General features: G+C 38.1%; 1 protein-coding gene across 1 annotated transcript in view; it reads left to right on the forward strand.

Annotated features, from left to right (window-relative positions):
* The window catches only part of DACH1 (dachshund family transcription factor 1), a 354,082-nt gene that overhangs the window by 223,692 nt on the left and 105,535 nt on the right, over positions 1–24,855 (forward strand). The window contains exon 4 of the mRNA XM_039369714.1: positions 18,766–18,938. Within this exon, the coding sequence (XP_039225648.1) occupies positions 18,766–18,938 (173 nt within the window). The remainder of the gene's footprint in view (positions 1–18,765; positions 18,939–24,855) is intronic.

Genomic DNA, 24,855 nt, shown 5'->3' on the forward strand with positions numbered 1-24,855 from the left:
TGCATATTGTTAAAATAATAAAATGTGTTTATTTTAGTCATTACATCAATTTTGAAAACAAATAGCAAAAAGATCTCAACAAGATTTGGCCTGTGAGGTGATCAAGTAAAACATTTGTTTTTCTCCTTGCAAAGGTCCCATGATCCAAAATATTCTGACATGACATAGAGCAGGGGTCTTCAAACTTGGCCCTTTTATGACTTGTGGACTTCAACTCCCAGAATTCCTCAGCCAGTGTGCCTGGCTGAGGAATTCTGGGAGTTGAAGTCCACAAGTCATAAAAGGGCCAAGTTTGAAGACCCCTGCCACAGAGCATCCAAGATAGAAGAAGATAGGACAAGATTCTCATCATGGAACTTTTCCAGATAGCCAAATCTCAAGAGAAAAATATATTTGAGCAACACTGGTGTTTCTAGGTTTCAGAGATGGAAAAATATGGTTCAGAAGACCCCAGGATATTCCATAACTTTCTTTCTGTAAAAGTAGCATTGAAGTTTGTTCCCATTTCGGAAAAAAAGCAGTAGAGACGTTTTGAGTTGAGAACATTTTACATGGATCTTTTCCTGCACATGTGTTGATATAATCCACTCTGTGCATAAGTTGATATATACATTCACATAAAGTGTAGATTGTGAACAGAATCAAGGGAATGAAGTTCTTTCCAAAAAACGGAGGTTGATCCCCCAGCTGCCAAGAGAAGGGATCTGCCAGCTGTTCCTGCTTTTCTCCCTCTTTTTAGGGAATCTCCCCCAAAGTACTTGGGGCTAAAGTTATGGAAAATAGAGATGAATTCTGGAGCTGAGAAACCTCTGAGATTTTCTCCTCCTACCCTTGTCTCTGTTCCTAGATCCTTCTGACAAGCAGTTGATGAAAGAGTGGTGTCAGTTTTCCAGCCAATTAAGGCAAAGGATCTTTGAAATAGTTCCTTTCACTGCCCTCTATCTGGGTTTGGTGGCCTCTTCTCGTATCATCTGTTTCCCTAAGTCTCTCCCAAGAGAAATAAAGTCCAAATGAATATCAGGGGTGAACACTTCCCATGTGGCATTTCTTAGTGACAGAGAATGGTGGACGTCTAAACAGGGACTGTCACTTCCCTGCTTTCTTTCCTGCCCTTCAGATTCCCCCCCCCCCTTTACAGGCTGTTGGTGGTAGAAAGTGAAGGGAAGAAAAGTTTAAGCATCTAGAATACTCTGTGCCAGGGGTGTCAAACTCGCAACATCACGTGACGTGTCACGACGTATCGCAACTTTTTCCCCATTGCCGGCAATGGGGTGGCCGCGGTTTTGACGTGATGCATCCAGCCCACCGGCCAGCAATTTGACACCCCTGCTCTATGCCATCTTCCTTGCTCCTCAAGAATGTTTTAAGAGTCATTGTAGATGTACGAGTCACATCCACTTTGTATACAAGAAGTTCAAATCTCACCCCTTCCACACACACACATGTTGTCACCAGACGAAACCTCAGCTTGGTCCAGTGAAGGTCACTGAAATCAATTGGATTCAATTATAGCTAACTTACTACTATAAAGGTCATGTTTTCATTCACTTGAGAGACTTCCCAGGAATGCAGAAGTACATAGATGTGTAGTTTAAAAGCAAATTCAAGAGAGACATTCGGAATTCTAAATGAGACTGAGTGTGCCCAGCACCCTTGAGGAACTGCAGAATATAATGCTTCCTTTCTCCCAAAGGAAGACCCAAAGATTGGGATTATGCCAGTGGTGGGATTCAGCCGATTTGCACCACTTTGGCAGAACCGGTAGCTAATTTTTTTTGTTGCCCAGGCCCAGAATGGACTTCCGGAAGCAGCATCCACACAGAGAACCGATTGCTCACATATTTGAATGCCACCACTGGATTATGCTTGTTTAGCCAATAAAGTTATAGTCTGTTCCTCTCCTAGACTGGAGGCCTAGATAGGTTTCATGTGTATATGGAGACACATGCCATTAGCACCAATATCTGAAAGGGCTCAGAGCAGTCCAAACAAACATCTTTTCTGTAAAAGAAAAAAAAATATTTTTAATACAAATAGCTGTATATACCATATGTATCACTTGTTTAGTATCTAAACATATGGTTATTATTCCATCATTAGACTTTACGTGATGGAGCAGATGAATGGTTTGAAATAATTTTTGATTGCTATAGAATATTGAGTCAAAATGTGCCCAGAAGCCAATAATTGGCGTGATGATGATGAGTGTCAATTCTCTGTTGTTCACACACAAGTCTAATAGTAGGTGAGCTTCAGGCTTTAAATATTCAGTCGTCATTAAAGCTTTACAGTCTGATCACAGTTTGGGAGTGCCAGAGATTGGGGATCCACTTGCAAAGAGATTCAAGAGAGAGAGAGAGAAGGAGAGAGAGAAGGAGGGAGAGGGAGGGAGAGGGAGAGAGAGAGAGGGACGGAGGGAGAGGGAGAGAGGGAGGGAAGGAGAGAGAATGAGAGAGACCGAGAATGAGAAAAACAGAAACAGAGGGAGGGAGAGGGAGAGAGAGGGAGGGAGGAAGAGAGAATGAAAGAGACAGAATAAGAGAAACAGAGAGAATGAGAGAGGGAGGGAGAGAGGGAGAGGGAGAGAGAAAGAAGGAGAAAGAGAGATAGAGAAGGAGGGAGAGAGAAGAATTCATGGTGAGTTTTGCTTTGTTTTTCCTCCTCATAGCTTAATTCTCATAGAAGGCATTGCCACTCTTGCACTTTCTGTCTTCAGAAACATACACAACTGATTGTGCCTGACAACACAATTGTTTCTCAATATTAACAGGCACATCCAGGGCACATAAACATCAGGAGTCTGACTGTGCTTTTCCTGACTAAAAAAAACTTTATTAAATAATGGACAAAATTTTGTAAGTTGTAGATTAGAAACCACCAAAGATAAGATTTTGCATTAGTGTGACACTGGAATCTTGTCCCCTGTGTTATGTGCTCTGAAGTAGAATCCTAATACTTTCCTTACTGAAGGATGATAGAAATTAGAAGAAAATGATAATTAAATTATCGGTATTTTGTCAGTGTTACTTCAACCTCAGAACAGTCCTCCATCCTTACATAGAAAAAAAAGGGTAGTCATTTTTCTTCTTCTCCTCTATCTTTGGAGTTTTCATTCCAAAAGTTAAAATACACACCTACCATTTAACACAGTAGCGGGATAACAGACTAAGAAGGGTATCTTGGAAGTCTTCTAGTCCAACTCCCTGTTCAAGCAGGAGACCCTGTACAATTTCAGAAAAATGGCTGTTCAGTCTCTTCTTAAATACCTCCTGTTATGGAGCATCCACAACTTCTGGAGGCAAGCTGTTCCACTGGTTAATTGTTCTCACTGTGAAGAAGTTTCTCCTTAGTTCTAAATTCCTTCTCTCCTTGATTAGTTTCCATCCGTTGCTTCTTGTCCTGCCTTCAGGCACTTTGGAGAATAGCTTGACTCCCTCTTCTTTGTGGCAACCCCTGAAACATTGGAGCACTGCTATCATGTCACCCCTCGTCCTTCTCTTCATTAAACTAGACATACCCAATTCCTGTAGCCCTTCTTCATATGTTTTAACCGTCAGTCTTCCAAACATCTTTGTTGCTCTTTTCTGCACTCTTTCCAGAACTTCAACATCTTTTTTTAATAATTTGGTGACCAAAACTAGATACAGCATTCCAAATGTGGTCTTATTAAAGCAATGCAACCAAAAGCTGAAAATCTATTGCTTTTTTCTTCTCCTTCCATATTCAAAAGTGAATTCTTATTATTGAAACATGTTGGGGGAAATATAACATTGTGTAGTTATTTTGCTTAATCCACATAGAGGTCTGCAACTTCTCTGCAATGTCCTCCTTTTGTGGTCTACCTTTTAAATTTCTTAATGTTGTAATAAAGGGTTACATGCAACTGAAAAAAAAAATGAAACCTGCTCACATTATTTCAGAATCTTTGTACTAGGCAGGCTTGTGTGATATGGCTGTAAAAATTAACTGGGAAAAAGTGGTTCTAGTTTACATGTGAAAGGCCATGGGATTGTGTGAAATTAATAGTGTCTGGATTATATATTTTTTAAAAAATCCCCCAAGTCATATCAGAATCTAGCAGTATGCATATAAGTTTTTATAATAGCACAATCATAGAAAATGAAAATATTGTAAAGCTCACATCGGATGAAAATGTGCATATGCAAAGATTAGAACATGCAAAATCAGTTCACTGATTCAGATTGGCTGAGATTATGTTCTTGCCCTGGTCTCCTTAATGTTATCCCCTCAGTTTCTTTCCAACCAAATATGTTGCTTTTCATAGGAAGCTCAGTTTTAAGCAAACATGTAGAAAGAAATCTTCTTTCAGATTCTATTATAATGTATTTAACAGACCAAATATTTGTTTGTTTGTTTGTTTGTTTGTTCACTCATTTATTCATTTGTTCAATAAGTATTTATTTAACTGAATAAATATAACTGATACACTGCTTCTGGGTTGAATGTCCTTTAACAACCCAATCTGGACTCCAGCTTTGGGGGGAAAACAAACAAACAAAGAAACATTGGAACAGATTGAGGATTTCTCCATTTTCAGGTGAGGAAGACCTGGCCACCTTCCTAGTTTCAAACAGGGCAAAAATGAATATTTTATGCATTTGCTTTGCCTGCTAAAAAGAGCAGGTTTGGATAGGCTGAAAAAGCCACATTTTTGAAGCAGCCCTTATTTCCAAAGCAAGACTTGGTCTCATTAAAGCAGCCACGTCCTTGGGAAAAACATGGTATGGTGCAGCTGTGTAGACATGAGATGGTGAAAACTTTCGAAGCAGCCACACCTAGCCTTCCAGAGGCTGCCCCAGTTCAAGGACACACTTTGCAAAGTTCTCTTTCCAAATACATAGCTCTAAAACAGGGGTGTCAAACTCGCTGCATCATGTGACATGTCATGATATATCGCAACTTTTTGCCCCTTGCTGGAGCTGGGGTGAGCGCAACTTCTGCATGATGCATCTGGCCACAGGCTGACAGTTTTACACCCCCTGATCTAAAATGTCAGCTTTAATATTGTTATAGTTGCATGGGATGTTGGATATTTTTTTTGTTGAACTGGATCACTAGTGCTGGAGAGCCACTCTGATTTGTCTAAGACCCTTACGATTCATCTCTGATGGATTCAAGCATCTGAATCGAGTAGCCGGGGCCAAACAAAACAGGGAGTCATGCTGGTGTCATGTTCACATCTGCCTGAACACGTTTCAGTGTAGAGCCCAAGACTCTGGTTATGAAAGCCAAACAATCTCATTAGTTGATGGAATCAAAACTTTTGCCATGGGAATACTTTAATGGCAAATAGCAATAGTGTTTGGACTTATATACAGCCGCTTCACAGTGTTTTACAGCCCCCTCTAAGCAGTTTACAGAGTCAGAATATTGTCCCCGACAATCTGGCTCCTCATTTTACCGACCTCGGAAGGATGGAAGGCTGAGTCAATCTTGAGCTGTTAAGGATCGAACTCCTGACAATGGGCAGAGTCAGCCTGCAGTACTGCATCCTAACCACTGCACCATTCTAACCACTGAAAATATGCCTTACATCACTTACTACATGCATGAAATAAAATGTATTCATCAATTCTGTCTTTGGTTTTGTTTTGTTTTTTAAACTTCATTAGGCCTATAAAAGAATTGAAACATGGCAATTATTTCTAACATACCAACCACTAGACAGCAGCAAAAGGTACAGAAACCAATTGTTGCTTCATCCAGATATCCGCGGCTCAAAAATGGCATTGTCATTATGGTTTTTGTCTTTTAAACGTCTAAGCTTTATTTACAGCACTCTTTCCCCCCTTTTTTAAAAATATGTGTCTTCTTCACCAAGCCCCAAACTTATAAAAGCATTACCAATATTTTCTAATTAATATTTACTCTTTTCTAAGGCTATTATAAGTGCACTTAATGCACAGCCTAAAACGAGAGTTGACAATTGCAAACACAAACCAACCAACGTAGTAATAAAATCAATACTTACATTTCCCCTGGGGCCAGTATTTACTGTTTGCAGTGCCGTTTCCTTAATGGAATAGCAGTTATGCTTGCAGAAATCTTGTAACTACCATCTTTATGTTTTAAATAAAAGCAGCTTTCTTAGGGCAGTTAAGCGAGCGAGCGAGAGAGAGAGAAATAGAAAGAGAGAGACCCTTAATTTAATATTTTTTTTTTTTTAAAAAAAATGTTATGAGCATTTTGTACTTTATTCGTTCCCTAGCAAGGAGACATGCATAATTTTCATCATGTTCAGATCTATAAATGTGTGCTTCGCTTCCCTCGGTCAGGTTGATCTTACTATGCTCTTTCTGAGATGAGTATGGAGGTAGTTCTCGACTTATTACCACCACAATTGAGCCCAACATTTATGTTGGTAAAGTGAGAAATTTGTTACGTGAGTTTTGCCCTATTTTATAACTCTTCTTGCCACATTTGTTAGGCGAATCACTGCAGTTCTTACATTAGTAACACAGTTATTAAGTGAATTTGCTTCCGCCATTGATTTGGCTTGTCAGAAAATCCCAAAGGGGGATTGAATGACTCTGGGACACTGCAAACTGTCATAAATTACAGCCTGTTACAGCCTCCAAATGTAAATCGTGGCATTGTGGGGACACTGCAACGGTCGTCAGTGTGAAAAAAAGGTCATAAGTCACTTTTATCAGCGCTGTTGTAACTTTGAACGGTCACTAAATGAACTGTTATAAGTCTAGGACAGGGTTAGGCCACCTTGGCTCTTTTATGACTCGTGGACTTCAACTCCCAGAATTCCTGAGCCAGCATGAGGGAACTATGGCCCCCTCATGATTCGTGGACTTCAATTCCCAGAATTCCTGAACCAGCATGGCTCAACTTGGAAACCTCTCCCTTTCCCCTCAGCATGGCTGGCTCAGGAATTCTGGGAGTTGAAGTCCAACCAGTCATAAAAGAGCCAAGGTTGCCTACCCCTGGTCTAGGATTACCTGTCTTTCATTATTTAAAATTTTACGAATTGGTATATATATTTTACATGGATAAGTGTTTGTGATAATGACAATAACAGGTGTTCTGTCCAAGTTCTTGACCACTAAAAAAAAAAAGGGGGGGGCATTTAGTTAAAATGGCATGATTCAAACCAAGTCATCACTGCTGGTGTTTCCATTCCTTTCAGTACAGTTTAATGGTAAGGAAGCAGGTTGTTTTAAGACAGGAGGAAGAAAACATCAAGAAACAATGCAAAACTGGAAGTAAAAATATTTTTCCCTCACACACACATACAAAACAAATGAAAAGACAATCCTGATATAACTAAGAAGCTTGTGCAAAGGTAGTGGTTTGCAAAGGGTTCTGGCAGGACCTAATTTCTGGAAGCATTAAAGCAGCTGCATCCTCAAGAAGCTGAGGTGGAACTCTTTGTAGTTGTGCCCAATTTGTGTCTGCACACACCTTTGCTTCACTTATTGGCAGCTCCAGGGAAAGTGATGTCCTTATGTGCACATTCACACCGGCTGCCCTTTTGCATACCTCGCTGGTCTCAACAAGAGTTGTATGAATTCCAAGTATGAATTTAGACTTGGGGCTCATGAAGGTCAGCTACTTCTACAAGTTGGCAGACTTACCAAGAATGGTCATAGAACAAAAGCAGATGTGCAATACTTAACTTAAATTTTAATCTGCTCTCTGGTTGAAACTTTTTAAGAATTGTGCTTCTACATAATAGACTGCTGTGGTTCTCCAGCTGTCTTGTTTTCCTTTAATGCTCTGTTTCAACATTCATATTGTTGCATGTGATGAAGTTGATGATCCAGAGAAGTGTCCCTGAAATTTGAGAGACAATCATTAGGATCATTTTAAGCTCAGGGGGACTTAACTTCAAGTAGTCTGAACATTATGCATGAAGTCTAGAAGTTTGCAGCCATTTCACAGAGGCAGCAGATGGCAGAATTTTGTCGTAAGTTTGTCTTCAGATGCAATGAAGGGGAAGGGGATTGTTTGAAGAATCTACATGGTTTATGGTTGTAAGACCAATGGTTCCAAGTCCATGTTCCCCACCACTTTCTCGGTAAACAGAGTTTGGAAGATGCCATGAAGCAGCAGCTCACCAAGATCTGGTTTTGGTTTTCTATAGGACACTGGGAGTTGGTTTCAACAATTTAGTCAAAAATAACTGGTTGCGTCATACCAGAGACCCATACAAAGGAACTTATTTTGAAACAGGATATTGAAATATAGTCAAAAGGGCAGCAAAAGTAGCTTTGCGTGGCAACGGCGGTATTTTTAGACTATCATAAAGCAAAGCTCTTGTCAAATATAAATCTTTAATAAATATACAAACCTTGCTTAGCTCTCCACATTACAGTAAGACTCCGAGCTTCTTTGTGTTTCCTGTTAAATATCCGAACGATAAGCTTGATTTTATGTATATATATATATATATTTAGACACACATGCACACATATCATCCTCGAATGGATTATTACATCTTTCACACAATATCTTCCAGGTTGTAGCTGATATTCAAAGCTTTGAACAATTCTCCTGTAGCAAATGTAATTGATAGAGAATCTCTGCCATATAAGAGTAACGAGGTATTTCTCCCTTACTTTAATCTACCTTTCCCTCTTGGCAGTTTATTATGTTTTGAATTTACGCTTTTTGTAGATCTGTAAGCTATCTTTCTTATGGAAATTAATCCTTTTAGAAGATTTGTGCTCTCATTTTCAAACACTAATACGGGCATTCAAGTGTCCCATTATTCGGGACCAGATGGCTTTTTATCTAGTGATATTTACTTCAAAAACCCAAGCTAAATGCTATCATAGATTAAATTTGGGGCAGAGGACAACTTATTATTACAGAAAAAAAGAGTTAGAATTTTGCAATAAAATTGCAGCCCATGACATAATAGGGAGTTGGTTATAATGGAAACGCTTTGTAAGGTTTTGGGTGGGAGAATCCACAAAAGGAAATATTTTCTCTGGATATTGCAAGGTGGAATCTGGATTTCCTGGTGCTCAGAACCACAATATAAAGAACAATCTATTATAAGTTGTCATTAGGATCAAAAACAACAAAACCATCGCCTATATGTTCAAAATTCAAACCTTTTTTTAAAATTTTGGACACGTGGTCACTGATGCCATCTTAGACTTTTTTTTTTTTTTTTACCTGCCACAGATGTTCTACTCTGAATGCCAAAATTATTCTAAAGGCAAATAAACCAACAATATATATCCCAAAATTGCTTTTTTGAGAGGCAACTGGACTTTTTTTTCCCCTTGAAGATGTTTTGCTTCTCATCCCAAAAACTTCTTCAGTTCTGACTTCTTGGGTGAGAAACGAAACATCTTCAAGGAAAAAAAAAACAAAGAAAGACCAATTGCTTCTTGAAAAAGTACCTTTGGGATATATATTGTTGGGTTATTTATTCGTGTTTCTTTCCCCAGTGGCAGTGGCAGTTTTACTATAATTTATCCAAATGGCATATTTAGGTAAATCATGAAGAAACAAATGCTTTAAAACTTTTCATAAGGCATTTCTTAGTCTTTCAGCTGAGATCAAGTGTGTTGCAAAAATGTTACAATTATATGTTCTGTTACAAGAATTGGGGTAGCATGGAATTGCATAGAAATGGATGATATTCTGGATGTAATAAATGCCAGACCCCCCATAAACAATTTATTATATAAATTGCATTAAAGGTTAAAATTGCTTGCCTTTTTTTTCTAAACACTTCTTGTTGTGACACATAACTATTTGAAGATTCCTAAGTTCAGTAACATTTCCTCTGGGAAAAAGAAATAACATTAATAAAATAGATTATGATTGGTCCATGGGGTCTGGCTTTTAACTATGTTTAAAATCTAAATTTAAACATCCTCAGCATATAATCATAAGTGAAAAATAAGAAACACAGAGTTTTGACTATTCCCCCCCCCAAAAAAAGATTTATCTTCATTCGGTATGTGAATCTTCATATTCTTCAAATTTTGGAAATTCTCTGCAAAATAAAGGTGTCTCTGCCCAAACATAAATGTTTATCCCATTTAAGAAGCACAAAAATTCAAAAAAAGGGATGTTCTCCGCTGCAATTTCTTACATAAATCAAAGTAGAAATAAGACACATTTTACAATTCAATTTAAGTTCCCACTGAGACAATAATGTTGCAAGCTGTGCATTTTGCAAAGTAATATAGTAATGTCTAGTTTGCATTTTTTAAAAACCAAATTAATCACACTTTATTGAATATGTTGCAGCAAACCTAAAATTCATCTATTATTAAAAAATCTTCTGCAACAAACACAAACTATATTTTATACATAAAGGACAAACTCATTTATTCATTAGGATAAAACACTGGGCGCTTGCATTCTGTAACTATGAAAGAAATGACATTTGCTACCTCTAGTATTTTGAATATTTAAACACATCCTATACAAAAACGGCTGCTTGAAAAATGTTTCTAATAATATATTGTGTTAATAGTCCAACAGATGACTGGTGAAATCAAGGAAAAGTAAATGCAAGGCTTTCCCCATAAAACAGAAAGGATTGCCAGATGCTATTTACTGATCAAGAACAATAAACGCAAATCACATGCATATCCAAATTATTGCAATGTTTATTGATTGTGGTTGCCATCTGTCTGTTTTGCATGATTTTTTTTTCCAGGGAAATGCACATTCAAAAGTGCATTTTCCTCCAAAAGCATGGCACAACCAATTGGACAAGGTATGTTTTGTCCAAATAAATGGGAATATATCTTTATTAAAAAATACTCTGAGTTCACAGGGATTGCATTTCTATATTTTTGTAGAAAAGAAGGTGTTTAATATTAATTAAAGAAATAAATAAATAACTGGATAAATAATACACTTGGTGTCATGATCAAGGCACCCGATTAAAACTGGGAGACTATAAGTTCTACTCCTGCCTTAAGCAGAAAGAAGTGATCTTGTGCCAATCACTCTCTCTCAGCCCTAAGAGGGAGGCAATAGCAAACCACATACATTTGACCCTTTTGGTGTGTGATATCTTAGGATGTCAGCATCTGAAGGTTAGGTAAAATTGTAATTTATTAACCAAGATGCTTAAAGAAAAGTCAGCCTACTGCAAAGATTGTCCACATTTTAATTCTTATTTGATTAAAATTATTAAAATAATAAAGTACATTTTCCCTTGTTGCTGTCCTATTGGATCAAGAGAAATGACAGATTGCTGGTGAATAAATCACTCTTATTACCTAAACCCAGTGATCTCTTTCAGAGTCAAGGAGGGGCAAAACTTGGTCATATTCTCCATCTTCACTATGTCCTGAAACTGCTTATAACTTGAAGTCTAATAATTTTCTGTGCATATTGTCAGTGTGTGTCTTAGCAGAAGAAGCCAAGATATTCATTAATATAAAGTTTGGATGCTTTAGTTTTACATTAAAATTCGGCCCAGTGAATCCTAAGTGATAAGTTGGAAGAAAGACACATCCTTGGACCTGTCTTACTCTACCGTATCTGCACAAATGTCCACATGGGGGCTTTGAAGCCCATAAATTGTGCATAATGCATGTTAAAAAAAGTGCAGGATTAGGATCAAGTGGTCATTATCTTTTTGATTCACATATATGTCCATGTATGCTCGTACATATCAGCTTAGCTTTTGAGGATATGGCTTTCAGTTTACCATTGACAGTGCAATGCCCTTGATCTTCCTTCTTCTCCTTCACTTTTCTTGAACTGTGGTACCTCTTTTTTTTTAAAAAAAAATAAAGTCTAGCACAGTAAGTTGTAGTTAATTAGCCATAGAACTAAAAGCAAGCAGAGCAGAGGAAAGGGGATGGATGAGTGCAAGACCCAAACACTTTTCAGCTTAACACCAAATTATAGTTTAATGTTTGAACAAAGCCATATTTTTTTTCTCTCAGAAATCCAGAATCTTAGTGTGCAGAAATCAATTTATATTTCCTAAAATAAAAAATAAAGGTTACAATCCAATAATCTAATGCAGTGAAATCTTGTTCTAATGGACTAATTGGGAAGGAAGATGTCAGTAGTTCACAAATTTTCAATCAATCAGAAAGTACATTGTCAGGTGATTTACAGTATGTCCATTGCATGATAACATTACACAAATTAGGCAAATTGCTATGGAAATTTGGTCCATTAAATAAAAAAGTCAGTTGCGTTTTTATTTATATCACAGCAACCAAGAAATCCAAAATGGTAGGAAGACTTACAACTATGTCTATTTCCCCACTCTAAATACATTTAAATTGATAGTTATTTAATATACTTAAAGCAAATTACAAAGATATCCGTGGAATTAACCCTGCTGAAATTTCCCCTCTAGATATATGCAAAAAATAAATGGACTTTGAGCTACAATCCAAAGTGTCCATGCGTTTATAGGAATTCCACAGGAAGCAAACCACAAAAAAAATCTCTGAATGCAGAAATATCTTCCTGGATCCGGGATATGATTAATTATTAGTTAATTGTTACTTTACTATTACAAGTCACATATCCCTTTATCTTGCCACAGATTGATTGCCAAATAGATGGAATAGTTGATATCATCTGTTAAGTATGGAGAACTCCATGTTCTCTTTGAATGCTATCATAATTCTTCACTGAGACTGCCTGATCTACAGTAAGTGTTGTGATTCCTCACCGGCCAGTGGATCTGGCAGCTGAATCTGAGGACTCAGATGAGGAAGAGGGGTCTGGAGTGACATTGGAGTCTGAGAAAGGCTCTGAGGAGTACCAAGACTCACAGTCAGATGAGGAGTCTGGCCCCTCTACTCACGCTCGGGCAGAGATACAGCAGTTTTGGGATCCTGAGTTGGGTGACGATGAGGAACAGCTGGGGCCAATCCCGGATGTGCCCATGTGCAGAGAGGAGAGCGAGCAAGACACAGGAAGACAGTGGGGTGGCTCCAAAGGCAAAGGAAAAGTCATTAAGAAGCCACGCCCTGGCTGGACTATAAAAGAGGGAGGTGTGGGAGGTGCTGTTTGCCAAAGGCAACCATTCATGCTGCGGCTTTGTGTTTTGTTGATTGGGTTGTTTGCCTTCGAAGTCTTGGACATTGAGCCAGGTGTGCAAAAATAAAAAGGGGTTTGTTTTTCTTGTGGGTCCTGCCTGGTTCCATGAAGAGGGGTTTTTCCTTGTGACTAAAGCACTTGAGCAAGTGCTTGTGTAGGCTGGGACAGAACACTAATGTCCTATACCTGCACAATTTAAGTTTGTTTTTACGTCTGTTGAAAATTTTATAGGGTCAGCAAGTTTTCATACCCAGGTCTGCTCTGTAAGCTCTTCGAAAATATTTGTTAACTTCTGAAGACTTCTAGTTGAAAAAGACTCCTGAGAATATCTTGGACAGCCAAGAAAACAAAGCAATGGATGGTTGAACAAATCAACCCAGAATTCTCCCTCAAGGTGCAAATGACCAGTCTCGAATTATGCTACTTCAGACATATTATGCAAAGATCTGACTCTCTGGAAAAAGAGAGTGCTGGAAAAGTTAGAAGGAAAGAGAAGAAGAGGCTGGTCAGCAGAAAGGTGGATGGGTTCTGTTATAGTGTGTGTACCATTGGGAGAAGTGGTCAGGAATAGATCTTTATGTAGAAAATGTATCTTTGTGGTTGCTAGGAGTTTAATAGGTCTAGTTGGATCAAAGAAGTCTAGAGAAATAAGAAATAGGATACAATTGGGTATTAAAAGTCATGACTTGTAAGGAGCTGTAGTTCCACATCTATTTTTGGGAAATAATTTCAAGACATATGATTTGCAACGTACAAAGTTTCCTGCAACTCATCAGCTGTGATTAGTAATACACTAGGATGTGAAAACTATAACCACTACCATATATTTGTTTGAACATCCATCTGGTCACAAAATGCCTTCCTTTCATTTATGGCAAGTGGTGGAGACCTCCAAAACAAACGTAAATGCAATTGGTTTCTTTCTTGATATCTGCCCTTTAGGTCACAACATGTTTCTGAAGTCAAGGTGTTCTTCTAATACATATTTTTCAGTACAGTCAGGCTTTGTTTTAAATAGAAACCTTCCCCTGAAGATCTTACAGCATTAAAAAGGGTTAGTCTCTCTCTTTCCATATGGTAACAGAATGGCTAATGCTTAAGCTTTATCCCAAAGAAGTGAAGTGGAATATATATTGACATTTTGAGGAAAGAGAACCAAATGTTTGATTTGGATGATTATACTGAAGAGGATCCATCATTTATTGAAGCACCAAAGTGATTATCTTTCAGCAGATGGATTGCAGGCAATTTTGTCGTAGATGATAATCACACAAAAAATGGAATATGATCTCAAAGGCCAAGACTGGGATTATGGTTGTGTTAAGTGACCCAGAAGTACTGAAACTACCTGTCATGTTTCATGCAGGAATTTCTTCATGACAAATAGAGCTCATACAATGATACAAAATATGTGAGTAAAATATATATATAGAAAGGTAAGAATTCTAGCTCATTTAACCCTCTTGACATGAACCTGACTTGGAAAGCATCTGGAAATTTCAGGTGGTATAAAATACAATCCCGGGATTGCTAATTGCTGCAAGGTGTTGGAATCATACTTATGCCAAACATTTTATCCCGTTGCCAAAATGTCAAGTTGGACGTAATTCAAGCGTTGACTTACCTTTTAAAGTCCCAAATATCTTGGAACATGGCTATCCAAAGACTCTTTGTTCAGATGTCAAGATCAGCAGAAGAAGATGCTTCCAAAAGTGAGGGCGCTTTGTAGGAAATCTAGAAGGATCTTTCTTGTGTCTCTTCCTGTTTATGGGATGCTCTTTATCTAGGGATGCATTTTGACCCTGTTCTTTTTGCTTTCAGGAAATGTATACAGATATATTTCGCCAGACCTTCGATGGTTGTGATTTTATTTACTTACTACTTGTGTTTTAACTTTTTTTTTTAACTCTGTCTCTCTCTTGACTTAAAAAGCAAGCTGTACTGTATCTGTTCTTCAAGTCCTCTAACAAATAAATATAGAAAGCATGTTAAAAAGAAAAAAAAACATACATTCTGTTCACACTACTAGGCATTCTGGTCTAGAAATAGAGCATCAGAGGAAAAGTGCAAAGAAGAGATTGTAAGGAATGGGCAGAGAGCCCAATAAACTTTCTGCATATCTGAAGTGCAGGCTTATTTACACAGTCCAGAAGTCTTTGGGGGGGAATGAGAGTGGAGACAGTTAGAACTTCAGCCAAAACATATTAGACCAACTTTAAATATTAACTTGGCTAAAGCTAGTGTATAGGAAGGCTTCTGACTTGGGCCTGAGTTTTGATCTAGTTAGATTATGAACAACCTTTTCTGAAGACAAGGGGGAAAGTTTAAAAGTACTACTAAGAAAAACAAGGTTGTCCCAGGTGAATATTATTTCATTATGATAACTTCTTACTTTTCTCCCAAAGTTTAAGCTAAGCAATATAAAATTGTCAAGATTGTTGATTAACCAAACGGTAGTCTGTTTTTTTTTAAAAGTATCATGTATATCAGGGGTCCCCAAACCCCGGTCCGTGAACCAGTGTCAGGCCGTGGCATGCCAGCTACTGATCCGCACAAACAAGGAAAGCCCCATCCAAAGGATGCAGGCAGCACACAAAAGCACACCCCCTCTGGTCCGCGGAAAAACCTCTCTCCACGTAACCAGTCCCTGGTGCCCAAAAGGTTGGGGACCTCTGATGTATATCATGAATTGATGAGTTTTTCATTTCTAGCTTCCTTGATTAAAAGATATGCAACTTTGAGTAGAACAAAGGCATTGTTATTCAATTCTATCTGTCCCTTAACTGTTGGGAACCCATTGATCTTGTAACATTTTTCACCTTAATTTATTACATAAAGTAGTTAAAATATCAACAAAAAATGTAAATCTCATGCATGCTGAGATTTCCAAGGACACGATTATTCCATTTTAAATAGTAGATGATAAAGTTGTGTTAGGATCCAATCTGGATCAGTCACTGGGACTAGTTGTTAGAGAGAAGTTCCCTGAAGACGGTCCCCAGAAAGAGTCTAAAAGCTTGGAAGAGAAAAACGTCTAGTCCCGGTGACTGATCCTGCAGCCTTATGCTGGGACATGTGTATTCGCCTTCATTCGTGAAAGTTGTGTTAACTACAGATGTACATATTGGGAAGTCAAAGTGAAACTGAATCTCAGACAAATAGAGAGTTTGCGGGTGGGGAGAGGGTGTCTGTTACTCTCCATTTCTGTTATCGTCAGTTTCAGAGAATGTCATTTCAGCAACATTATTACACCAATGAAGTAGAGTGTGTCACTTGTACCATTTTATGCCATTGGTTTAATGACATCATTCTGATAATGCTGTGGATAAAACAGCAATATCAGCCCTGGCATCTAGAAGACATTGCAGTGAAGTTTCGTGCTATCTAACGGATTTTAGTGGATTGGCAATGAGGGTTATTTTAAGTCAGTTGGTGTAGAAATTTCCTTTATTACAGATGTTTTGGGGTTTTCCAAAAGGCTGGTTTGGAGGTGGCTTGGTCTGTCCACATGTAAATAGATTTCTTCCAGTCTTTGTGAATAAAGGATGGCTGTTTTTTTTCAGAAGACATTGCCTTATAACAGAGCTGAATAAATTTTGGCCTAGGTAATTCTACAGTATGATTACCTATGCAAGCAATATTGTACTGACAACTAGTGGCAAATTACACACATTAACAAGTCAAAGGCAGGAAGGGAGAGCAAAGCATAGATGTAAATAGAAGAAGCTGTTTCCCTAAATTAGATAAGCCACAGCAAAGCAAGTATATATATTTATTATGTATGAGATTTGTGAGTCTGCTTTAAAGATATGCAATAGTTAATTGTTCACTCCATTAGTAGAGAAAATGATTTTAAATATAAACTGAATTAGGATATTTATTTACAGATATTATTTCTATATTAAGTACTCCGCGCAGTGAGTACTGAGCTTAAAATACTAACATAAATTGAAGTTAACCAAATGATTGTGTTAATGAGTTTTCATTCTGTTTTTCTATTTACAGCTTCAATTTTGTGTATGTATCTTCCAGATTAACTATCATTTAACTCATTATAGCGATCCAGGAAATGGTGCATGGGAGTTGCCTGCAAGATAAAGAAAATAAAGACAAAACCAAACTCATAATTAGTAAAAAAAAAAAAAAATCTCAGTGTGTTTCTCATACTCATATCTTTATTTTTTTTTTATTTTTAGATTTCTGAATATCAGATGAGAAATCTTTTTTTCTCTTAGATTCAGTCCTTTCCAATTTCAGTCCATTCCGAAATTAAGCTCCTTATTATTCCCTCATTGCATTTAGAAATGTAGGATTGAATTTTCACTAGGCTAATTTTTGGGTTTGTGCTTGAATTGAAGTGACAAGTAGGAGTGTGTGTGTGTGTGTGTGTGTGTGTGTGTGTGTAAGTGTTTATTTGAGAGGGTTTTTTTTTCCTTTTCTCATAGTGATACAAAGGAGCTTGAAATGATCATAGAATCATCAACAATGCAAGCAGTGCTATGGATTTTGCCATATTTTTCTGCTAATAAATTATGATATTTTTTGCTATAAATTAAAATGTTCATCATTAATAATGATGACAGTCGTAATTGTCATATTTATATTGCATCTTTGTTTTGCACAACTCGGCACGATGGCAAAAAGACTTATGTGTACACAACTCATGACTCAGATGATGATAAGGGTAATTTGCAGTATCATGGCTTCTGAAAAGTATTTTGCAACAAATAGGAGCTCAGGATGCCACTATAGGGCATTGCATGCCAAAACAACCAGACACAAAGACAGTCTTTCCCTCCCCGTGCCATCACTCTGCTAAATCCCTAATTCCCTCAGCCCTCTCTTACACCTAAGGATATCTATCCACGTAGTAGGGCTTTATTACTATCATCCTTCTCATCTTTCCTATTACCTATTCCTATTGGTATCTTACAGCTGTCACTTTGTTGGTTTTATCTTATGATTGGATCTTATGATTTATGATTGATTTCTTGCTTGTATGTACACTGAGAGCTTATGCACTGGAGACAAAGTCCTTGTGTGTCCAATCACACTTGGCCAATAAAGAACATTCTATTTATTTTCTATTTTCTATTATTCTACTCTACTCTATTCTACTCTACTCTACTCTACTCTACTCTACTCTACTCTACTCTACTCTACTCTACTCTACTCTACTCTACTCTACTTGTTATTCTGTTCTATTTCAAATTGTCCCTCACAGAGTTTTCCTAGTGCAGGGGTGTCAAACTGCCGGCCTGTGGGCCGGACGTTTCATGCGGAAGCTGCACCCACCCCATTGCCAGCAATGGCAAAACTGTCCCGATACGTTGTGCAATGTCATGTGACGTCACGAGTTTGACATGTCTGTCCTAGAGAATCTTGAATGAACCATTGAAGAAACCTTCTGTTGTTGCTCATTATTTTTAGGGAGAGATGTTCCATTCTGTCCTTGTGATCAAAGTGGCAGGTTAAACCTATCATTTCCCCTGTTCCAGAGGAATCACTTTTCTCAGATAAGCTGGCTCCTATTTCTGTCCAACGTCCTGGAAATAATTCCTGTCTAACATATTATACTGTGAGGCTGATGGGTAGGATGTTGCCTTGCTAAGGAACAATTGAGTCAAGCTTTATCTGGTAGGTCCTGAATTGACCTTGGTTTCATGCTCAAAACTGTTTGCACCCTTCAGTATTTGATACATCATAAACTTTATTTTTGCTTCCCTCCCGCACCCTCCCCAGGCCTTGAGCTACCTTTCATGATGATGCCCCATCCGCTTATTCCAGTCAGCCTGCCCCCAGCATCCGTCACAATGGCTATGAATCAGATGAACCACCTTACCACAATTGCAAACATGGCCGCCGCAGCACAAGTACAGGGCCCGCCCTCCCGAATGGAGACATCTGTGATTAAGGTAGGTGTGGTCTTGGTCTGCTCCCCAATGTACTGGTAGCCTTCTCAGCCCTCTCCTTCCTGATATGTGTCTTTTGTTCACAAATGATCTTTTGCAATCTGAAACAAATTGCATTAATTTAAAAACCCCTTTAATTCAGACTCAGATATTGAAATATGGAAGTGGGAATGGCTGTGGGAACTGCTCCTGCAGCTCAAAATGTGGGACCAATTAGTGTGGGAAGAAGCTTCAGAGAACTAGTAAAAATTTGGTGATAAAGTCCCCCATTCTGTATAAAGGACACCAGGACTTTATTATGGGAGCTAATTGCTTGGCTGTAAACAGAAGCATCACAACTGGCTAGAATGATGGCTAAATGAGAAACATGGATTGTGAGCCTGGATGCGGATGTCATAACATCGAGAAAAGTACAGAAGCAGGACTTCATCATATTTTAAAAGTAGGCTTTCTTTCTTTCCTTCCTTCCTTCCTTCCTTCCTTCCTTCCTTCCTTCCTTCCTTCCTTCCTTTCTTCCTTCCTTCCTTCCTCATTGTCTTGGTAGCATTAGGTGATTAGCATCATGTTCTGTCATGGAAATGCTCCCAAGAATACATGCAGAAAAAATAGATACATGTAAGGTGTCATCAGCATTTTCTGTTCTGCCTGATGCCCAGGTAAATTTCATTCTTTAGATACCTATGAGAATGGGAATTTATAGGAAATATGCTTTACCTATACCAGTGTAATAAAATATATTTACTTCCTGTCCAATGTCCTAGAATTTAATTTATAGGGATATAGAGAGCCATTCCCAAGGGTAATAACAACATGTCAATTTTGGATTATTAATTAATTAATTAATTAATTAATTAATTGGTAGGTTGGTTGGTTTGTTGGTTTTTTGGCTGGCTGGCTGGCCCCCTGGCTGACTGGCCCATTCGTTCACTCATTCACTCAGTTAGTCAGGTAGAGTGAATAACAATTATCTTTATTTTCCAAGCCATACTGTCTCTGAAGACTATTTTGATTTAAAAACCCGAGGCCTTCTAAAAATCTTAATCTGCCTGGAAAGAGAATTCTAGAATACAAATAGCCCGCAGTTAGTTTTCAAGACTGATTTCTATTGTTTGAAAGAAATATTGAACTAAGATCCCTGGTGGCACAGTTGTTAGAATGCAGTATTGCAGGCTCACTCTGCCTTCTGCCAGAAGTTTGATCCTGACCAGCTCAAGGTTGGCTCAGCCTTCTGAGGTGGGTAAAATGAGGACCCAGACTCGGCAAACGGCTTAGAGAGGGCTGTAAAGCATTATGAAATGCTATATAAATCTAAATGCTATTGTTAGTGTTCTTGCTAAGTACTTTTAATCGATAAACAGAATCATATGGGAAATCAGTAATAGAATTTTGAGCTTTGACTTTCTGTTACTTTACCAAACCATTCATATTCTGGGACCAGCAGAACGAATAACATTTCAAAGGGTCTCTATTTTCTATCATGGTAGGTTATAAGGGTTTCTAAGATGAAATTGGCCTCAATGGGAAAGTTGATCTTAAGGTCCTTCTCAGCTCAGATTTCTTGCTGGCCATTCCCTGCTGTTCACCAAGTGGTTTTGTGGCAGTGCATTATCTGAACATTTGCAAATGACAACTTGCTATTTAGCAGTGCTTCGTTTTCTGCAGATAAAGAAGCTAAAATTCCTGTGGAAGCAAATCTTTCTATTTCTATTTTTAACCTTTTCAAAAAGAATGAAGCAAATGAAATAATGAAATCTAATCAGGAAGAGTGAGATAAGAAAGCCAGGGTTCTTTTTTTTTAAACTTTACAATTCTACATTCTACAGTTAATCAATACCCTTTGACAAATTAGATAAATATTAGATAGCTGTTTCACAATCTGGATGTGAGGAATGAGGTCTCAGGAATAAGAGATCCGAGACCCAAGTTTACATATAACTGTTATTGTCTATTATCGTAAAGAAGAATACAAAAAAAAAAATACAATGAGGAGGAAACAATTACAGATGCTTAATAATAACCAAATTCTGTCCATTGAAGAAGAGATACTTCTTGTAGAAGGTGCACGTTTCTTGAAAAAAAGATCAAAAGTCAATCCATGACTCAGCTTTAAAAGTGAAGCTGAGGTGTCCTCTTCTGAACAAATGTGAAAAATGGAAATTAAACCTTAAGAAATGGACCACTGTTGGGTGTTCCTGGTCAAGGGGATTTCCAGTTTTCCAGCCATTGACCAAAATGTTTCATGTTTGGAACAAAGGTGTACACATTTCTATATATTCAAGTTCCAGGATGTTATGGGTTGCAAGTCTTTAACTTTCAGAGGACCAACGATGAAACAGAACATGGTTATTTCAACCTGTAAAGTAAAACTGTACTGAGCCTTTCGCTAGTAACAAGGTACATTGCTTTTTTCTTCAGCTTTAATTTTTTTGACATTTTTTTTCTGGATTTGGCCAGTATCCTTCTACCTTGCCAGGTGACAAAGATGCAGGCTGCTCACCTTTATTGAAGTTGCTGCTATTTCTCCTGGGTTACGTAAATCAAGGATTACTAATTATTAAGGATTACTAATTAAGGAGAGAAGCAATCTAGAACTAAGGAGAAATTTCCTGATGGTGAAAACAATTGTCCACGGGAATGGCTTGCCTTCAGAGGTTGCGGTTGCTCCATCACTGAAGGCTTTCAAGGAGAGACTAGATAGCCATTTGTACAGGATCTCCTGCTTGAGGGGGGAGGTTGGACTAGAAGACCTCCAAAGTCCCTTTCAATTCAGTTATTCTGTGATTCTGTTAAATGCTGCTTGCAGATATAAGTTGTCCATTTACGGCAAATCTAAGAATTGCAGTAGGAGACAAGCAGGACCAAAAATAATTATGAGCTCTTTGTTTATTTTTTTTAATTATATTTATATCTTTCTTTTCCTAAAGGAGTTCAAGACAGATAAATTGATAAATCAATTCATTTTTCAGCAGATTTATAGCAGCTTTTTGAAGTAATGTGCATCGCTGTAAAAGGACAATCAACTAAATTTAAGCAAAACAGTTATTCTTTCTCCTACTTTCCCAGAAGTGGCTCCACTAATTTGTTACAAGAAATGCATTCAGGTGTTCTATAACAGTTTAAAGAATTACCGTTAGCTTTTTAGACTGATGTTTATCAGATACCAACATCTCTCCTTCTCTTAATGATGTACATATATACACTGATATAACTTTACAAAAAAGGGGGGGTTGATTTAATATTATTTCTGGTATTTTATTTTGCTGAAGGATGCATATTTTTTTGAAAAAAAAAAACCTTAGAAAACTACCATATTAAAAGATCACGTGATCAACTATTATTGTAGTTGAGAATTCTGGTTTGATTTATTTAATGATATGTACAATTGCGCCCTCAGTCAAATCCTCCCCCCCAAAAAATAAAGCATGTTGAACTAACCCTGTAGCTTAATTCTAGTGCTTTTTTCTTCTTCTGTTCCTCTTGTATCTTGGCCTGAGCTTCTTTGATGCTATCAGTTCTTGGTTGTCGAAATAAGTGACGTATCTCCACTGAAAAACTGACTGTCAGTTTAACTTCTGTGATAGGAAACAAAGCAATAAAATCCTTCATATTCACCTCAGAATCTGAAGAAAAAACTGGATCTCCTCCACTGTCTTGTTATCTGACATTCAATATTCAGGAAAAAAAAAAAAGGATGGTATATATCAGTGATGGCGAACCTTTTAGAGACTGAGTGCCCAAACTGCAACCCAAAACCCACTTATGCATTGTCGAGTGCTGGGTGGTGTGGCCAATTGGGTGGGCATGGCTGCGGTGGTAACGGCAGACTGGATGGGGCTAAAAAGTTCAATCAATCAATTCCATCTTTGCAAGATCTTTTTTTTCCCTGTAAGAAGTTGAAATTGACTGATTGAACCTTTTTTTTTTTTTTTGCACATGGCGGTGGAGGCCTAAAGCGAAAAGGTTTTATAAAACCCAGCTGAAGGCCTAGGACTGAGGCGACGGTGCACATGCCCACAGAGAGAGCTCTGAGTGCCGCCTCTGGCACCAGTGCCATAGATTTGCCACCATTGGTATATATAATATATTATGTATAATATATAATATATAAATAGCTATACTAGTCTCCCTTTAATTCTTTGTCAGCAAAAATCTAAAAATTAGCATTTGTGTGTGTGTGTGTGTGTGTTTGTGTGTGTGAGTGAACAACTGGTTCTCTGTGTGGATACTGCTTTCGAAAGTCCATTCTGGGCCTGGGCAACAAAAAATTAGCTGCTGGTTCTGCCAAACTGGTGCGAACCGGCTGAATCCCACCACTGTATATAATCCTCACTGAAAACCTTTTTAAAAATCCCCATGGATTCTTTTTTTTTAAAAAAATAAGCAATTTGCTTTCAACAATATAACTTCTTCTGACAATTTTTTTTGGGGGGGGGGATTCTTTCTGGTGGGTACAACGTCAGAGAACCTAGATAGTTCTCAACTTACAGCAGTTCATTTCATGACCATTCAAATTTACAACTGCATTGAAAAATGTGACTTATGACCCTTTTTCACATTTACGACCTTTTGCAGCATCTCCGTGGTCGTGTGATCCAAAATCAGATGCTTGGCAACTGGCTCCTATTAATGACTGCTGCTGTGGCCCAAGGTCACGCAATCCCGTTTTGTGGCCTTCTGACCAGCAAAGTCAATGGGGAAGCCGGATTCGCTTAACAACTGGGTTACTAAGTTATGAACTGCAATGATTCACTTAAGGGTCGCAAAATGGGACAACAAAACTCACTTAATAAATGTCTTACTTAACAATGTACATTTTGGGCTCAACTGTGGTCATAAGTCTTGAACTACCTGTAAATTCTCTTCTCTATAGATGTTTGTATTAAGGGAATGGCACATATCCACCTATCCATGAGTACAGAAAAGAGCAACAAAGATGATTAGCGGACTGGAGGCTAAAACATATAAGGAACGGTTGCTAGAATTGGGTATGTCTAGTTTAACGAAGAGAAGGACGAGGGGGGACATGATAGCAGTATTCCAAGATCTCAGGGGCTGCCATAAAGAAGAGGGAATCAAGCTATTTTCCAAAGCACCTGAAGGCAGGACAAGAAGCAATGGGTGGAAACTAATCAAGGAGAGAAGCAACCTAGAACTACGGAGAAACTTCCTGACAGTGAGAACACTTAATCAGTGGAACAACCTGCCTCCAGAAGCAGTAAATGCTCCAACACTGGAAGTTTTTAAGAAGAGACTGGACAGCCATTTGTCCGAAATGGTGTAGGGTTTCCTGCCTGAGCAGGGGGTTGGACTAGATGACCTCCAAGGTCCCTTCCAACTTATTATTATTATTATTGATCATCGCACAGTCAGCCAGATGTTCAGACTGGATTTGGAATTTTGTCTACCTATCGAGTCCTTACCCAGGACCTGGGATAGGCAGATGTGGATGTTTTATGGTATTACAGATATCGTCGCAGGATGGAAGCAGTTCCTAATAAGGCCGCCTTTTGCAATTGACTAATAGCGAATTTGTCAATGCCAATGGTGTTCAAGTGGTGCTCCAGTTGTTTTGGGATTGCACCCAAGGAGCCTATGACTATTGGTACTACCCTTGCTTGCTTTTGCCACAGTCTTTCTATTTCTATTTGTAGGTCTTTGTATTTTTGTTATCTTCTCCAGTTCTTTCTCTTCTATTCTGCTGTCTCCAGGCACTGCCACGTCCACTATCCAGACTTTTTTGTCTTTCTTATCGACAATTGTTAAGTCTGGGGTGTTATGTTGCAGTGCTTGTCTGTTTGAATTCTGAAGTCCCAGAGCAGTTTAATTTTATCATTTTCTATGACTTTCTCAATTTTATGATCCCACCAGTTTTTGCTTACAGGCAAATGATATTTTTTGCAGATCTTCCAATGCACCATTG

Source organism: Crotalus tigris, unplaced genomic scaffold (genome assembly GCF_016545835.1).
Source record: "Crotalus tigris isolate CLP2741 ecotype Arizona unplaced genomic scaffold, ASM1654583v1 scf7180000021207.2732985, whole genome shotgun sequence".
Taxonomy (NCBI): Eukaryota; Metazoa; Chordata; class Lepidosauria; order Squamata; family Viperidae; genus Crotalus; species Crotalus tigris.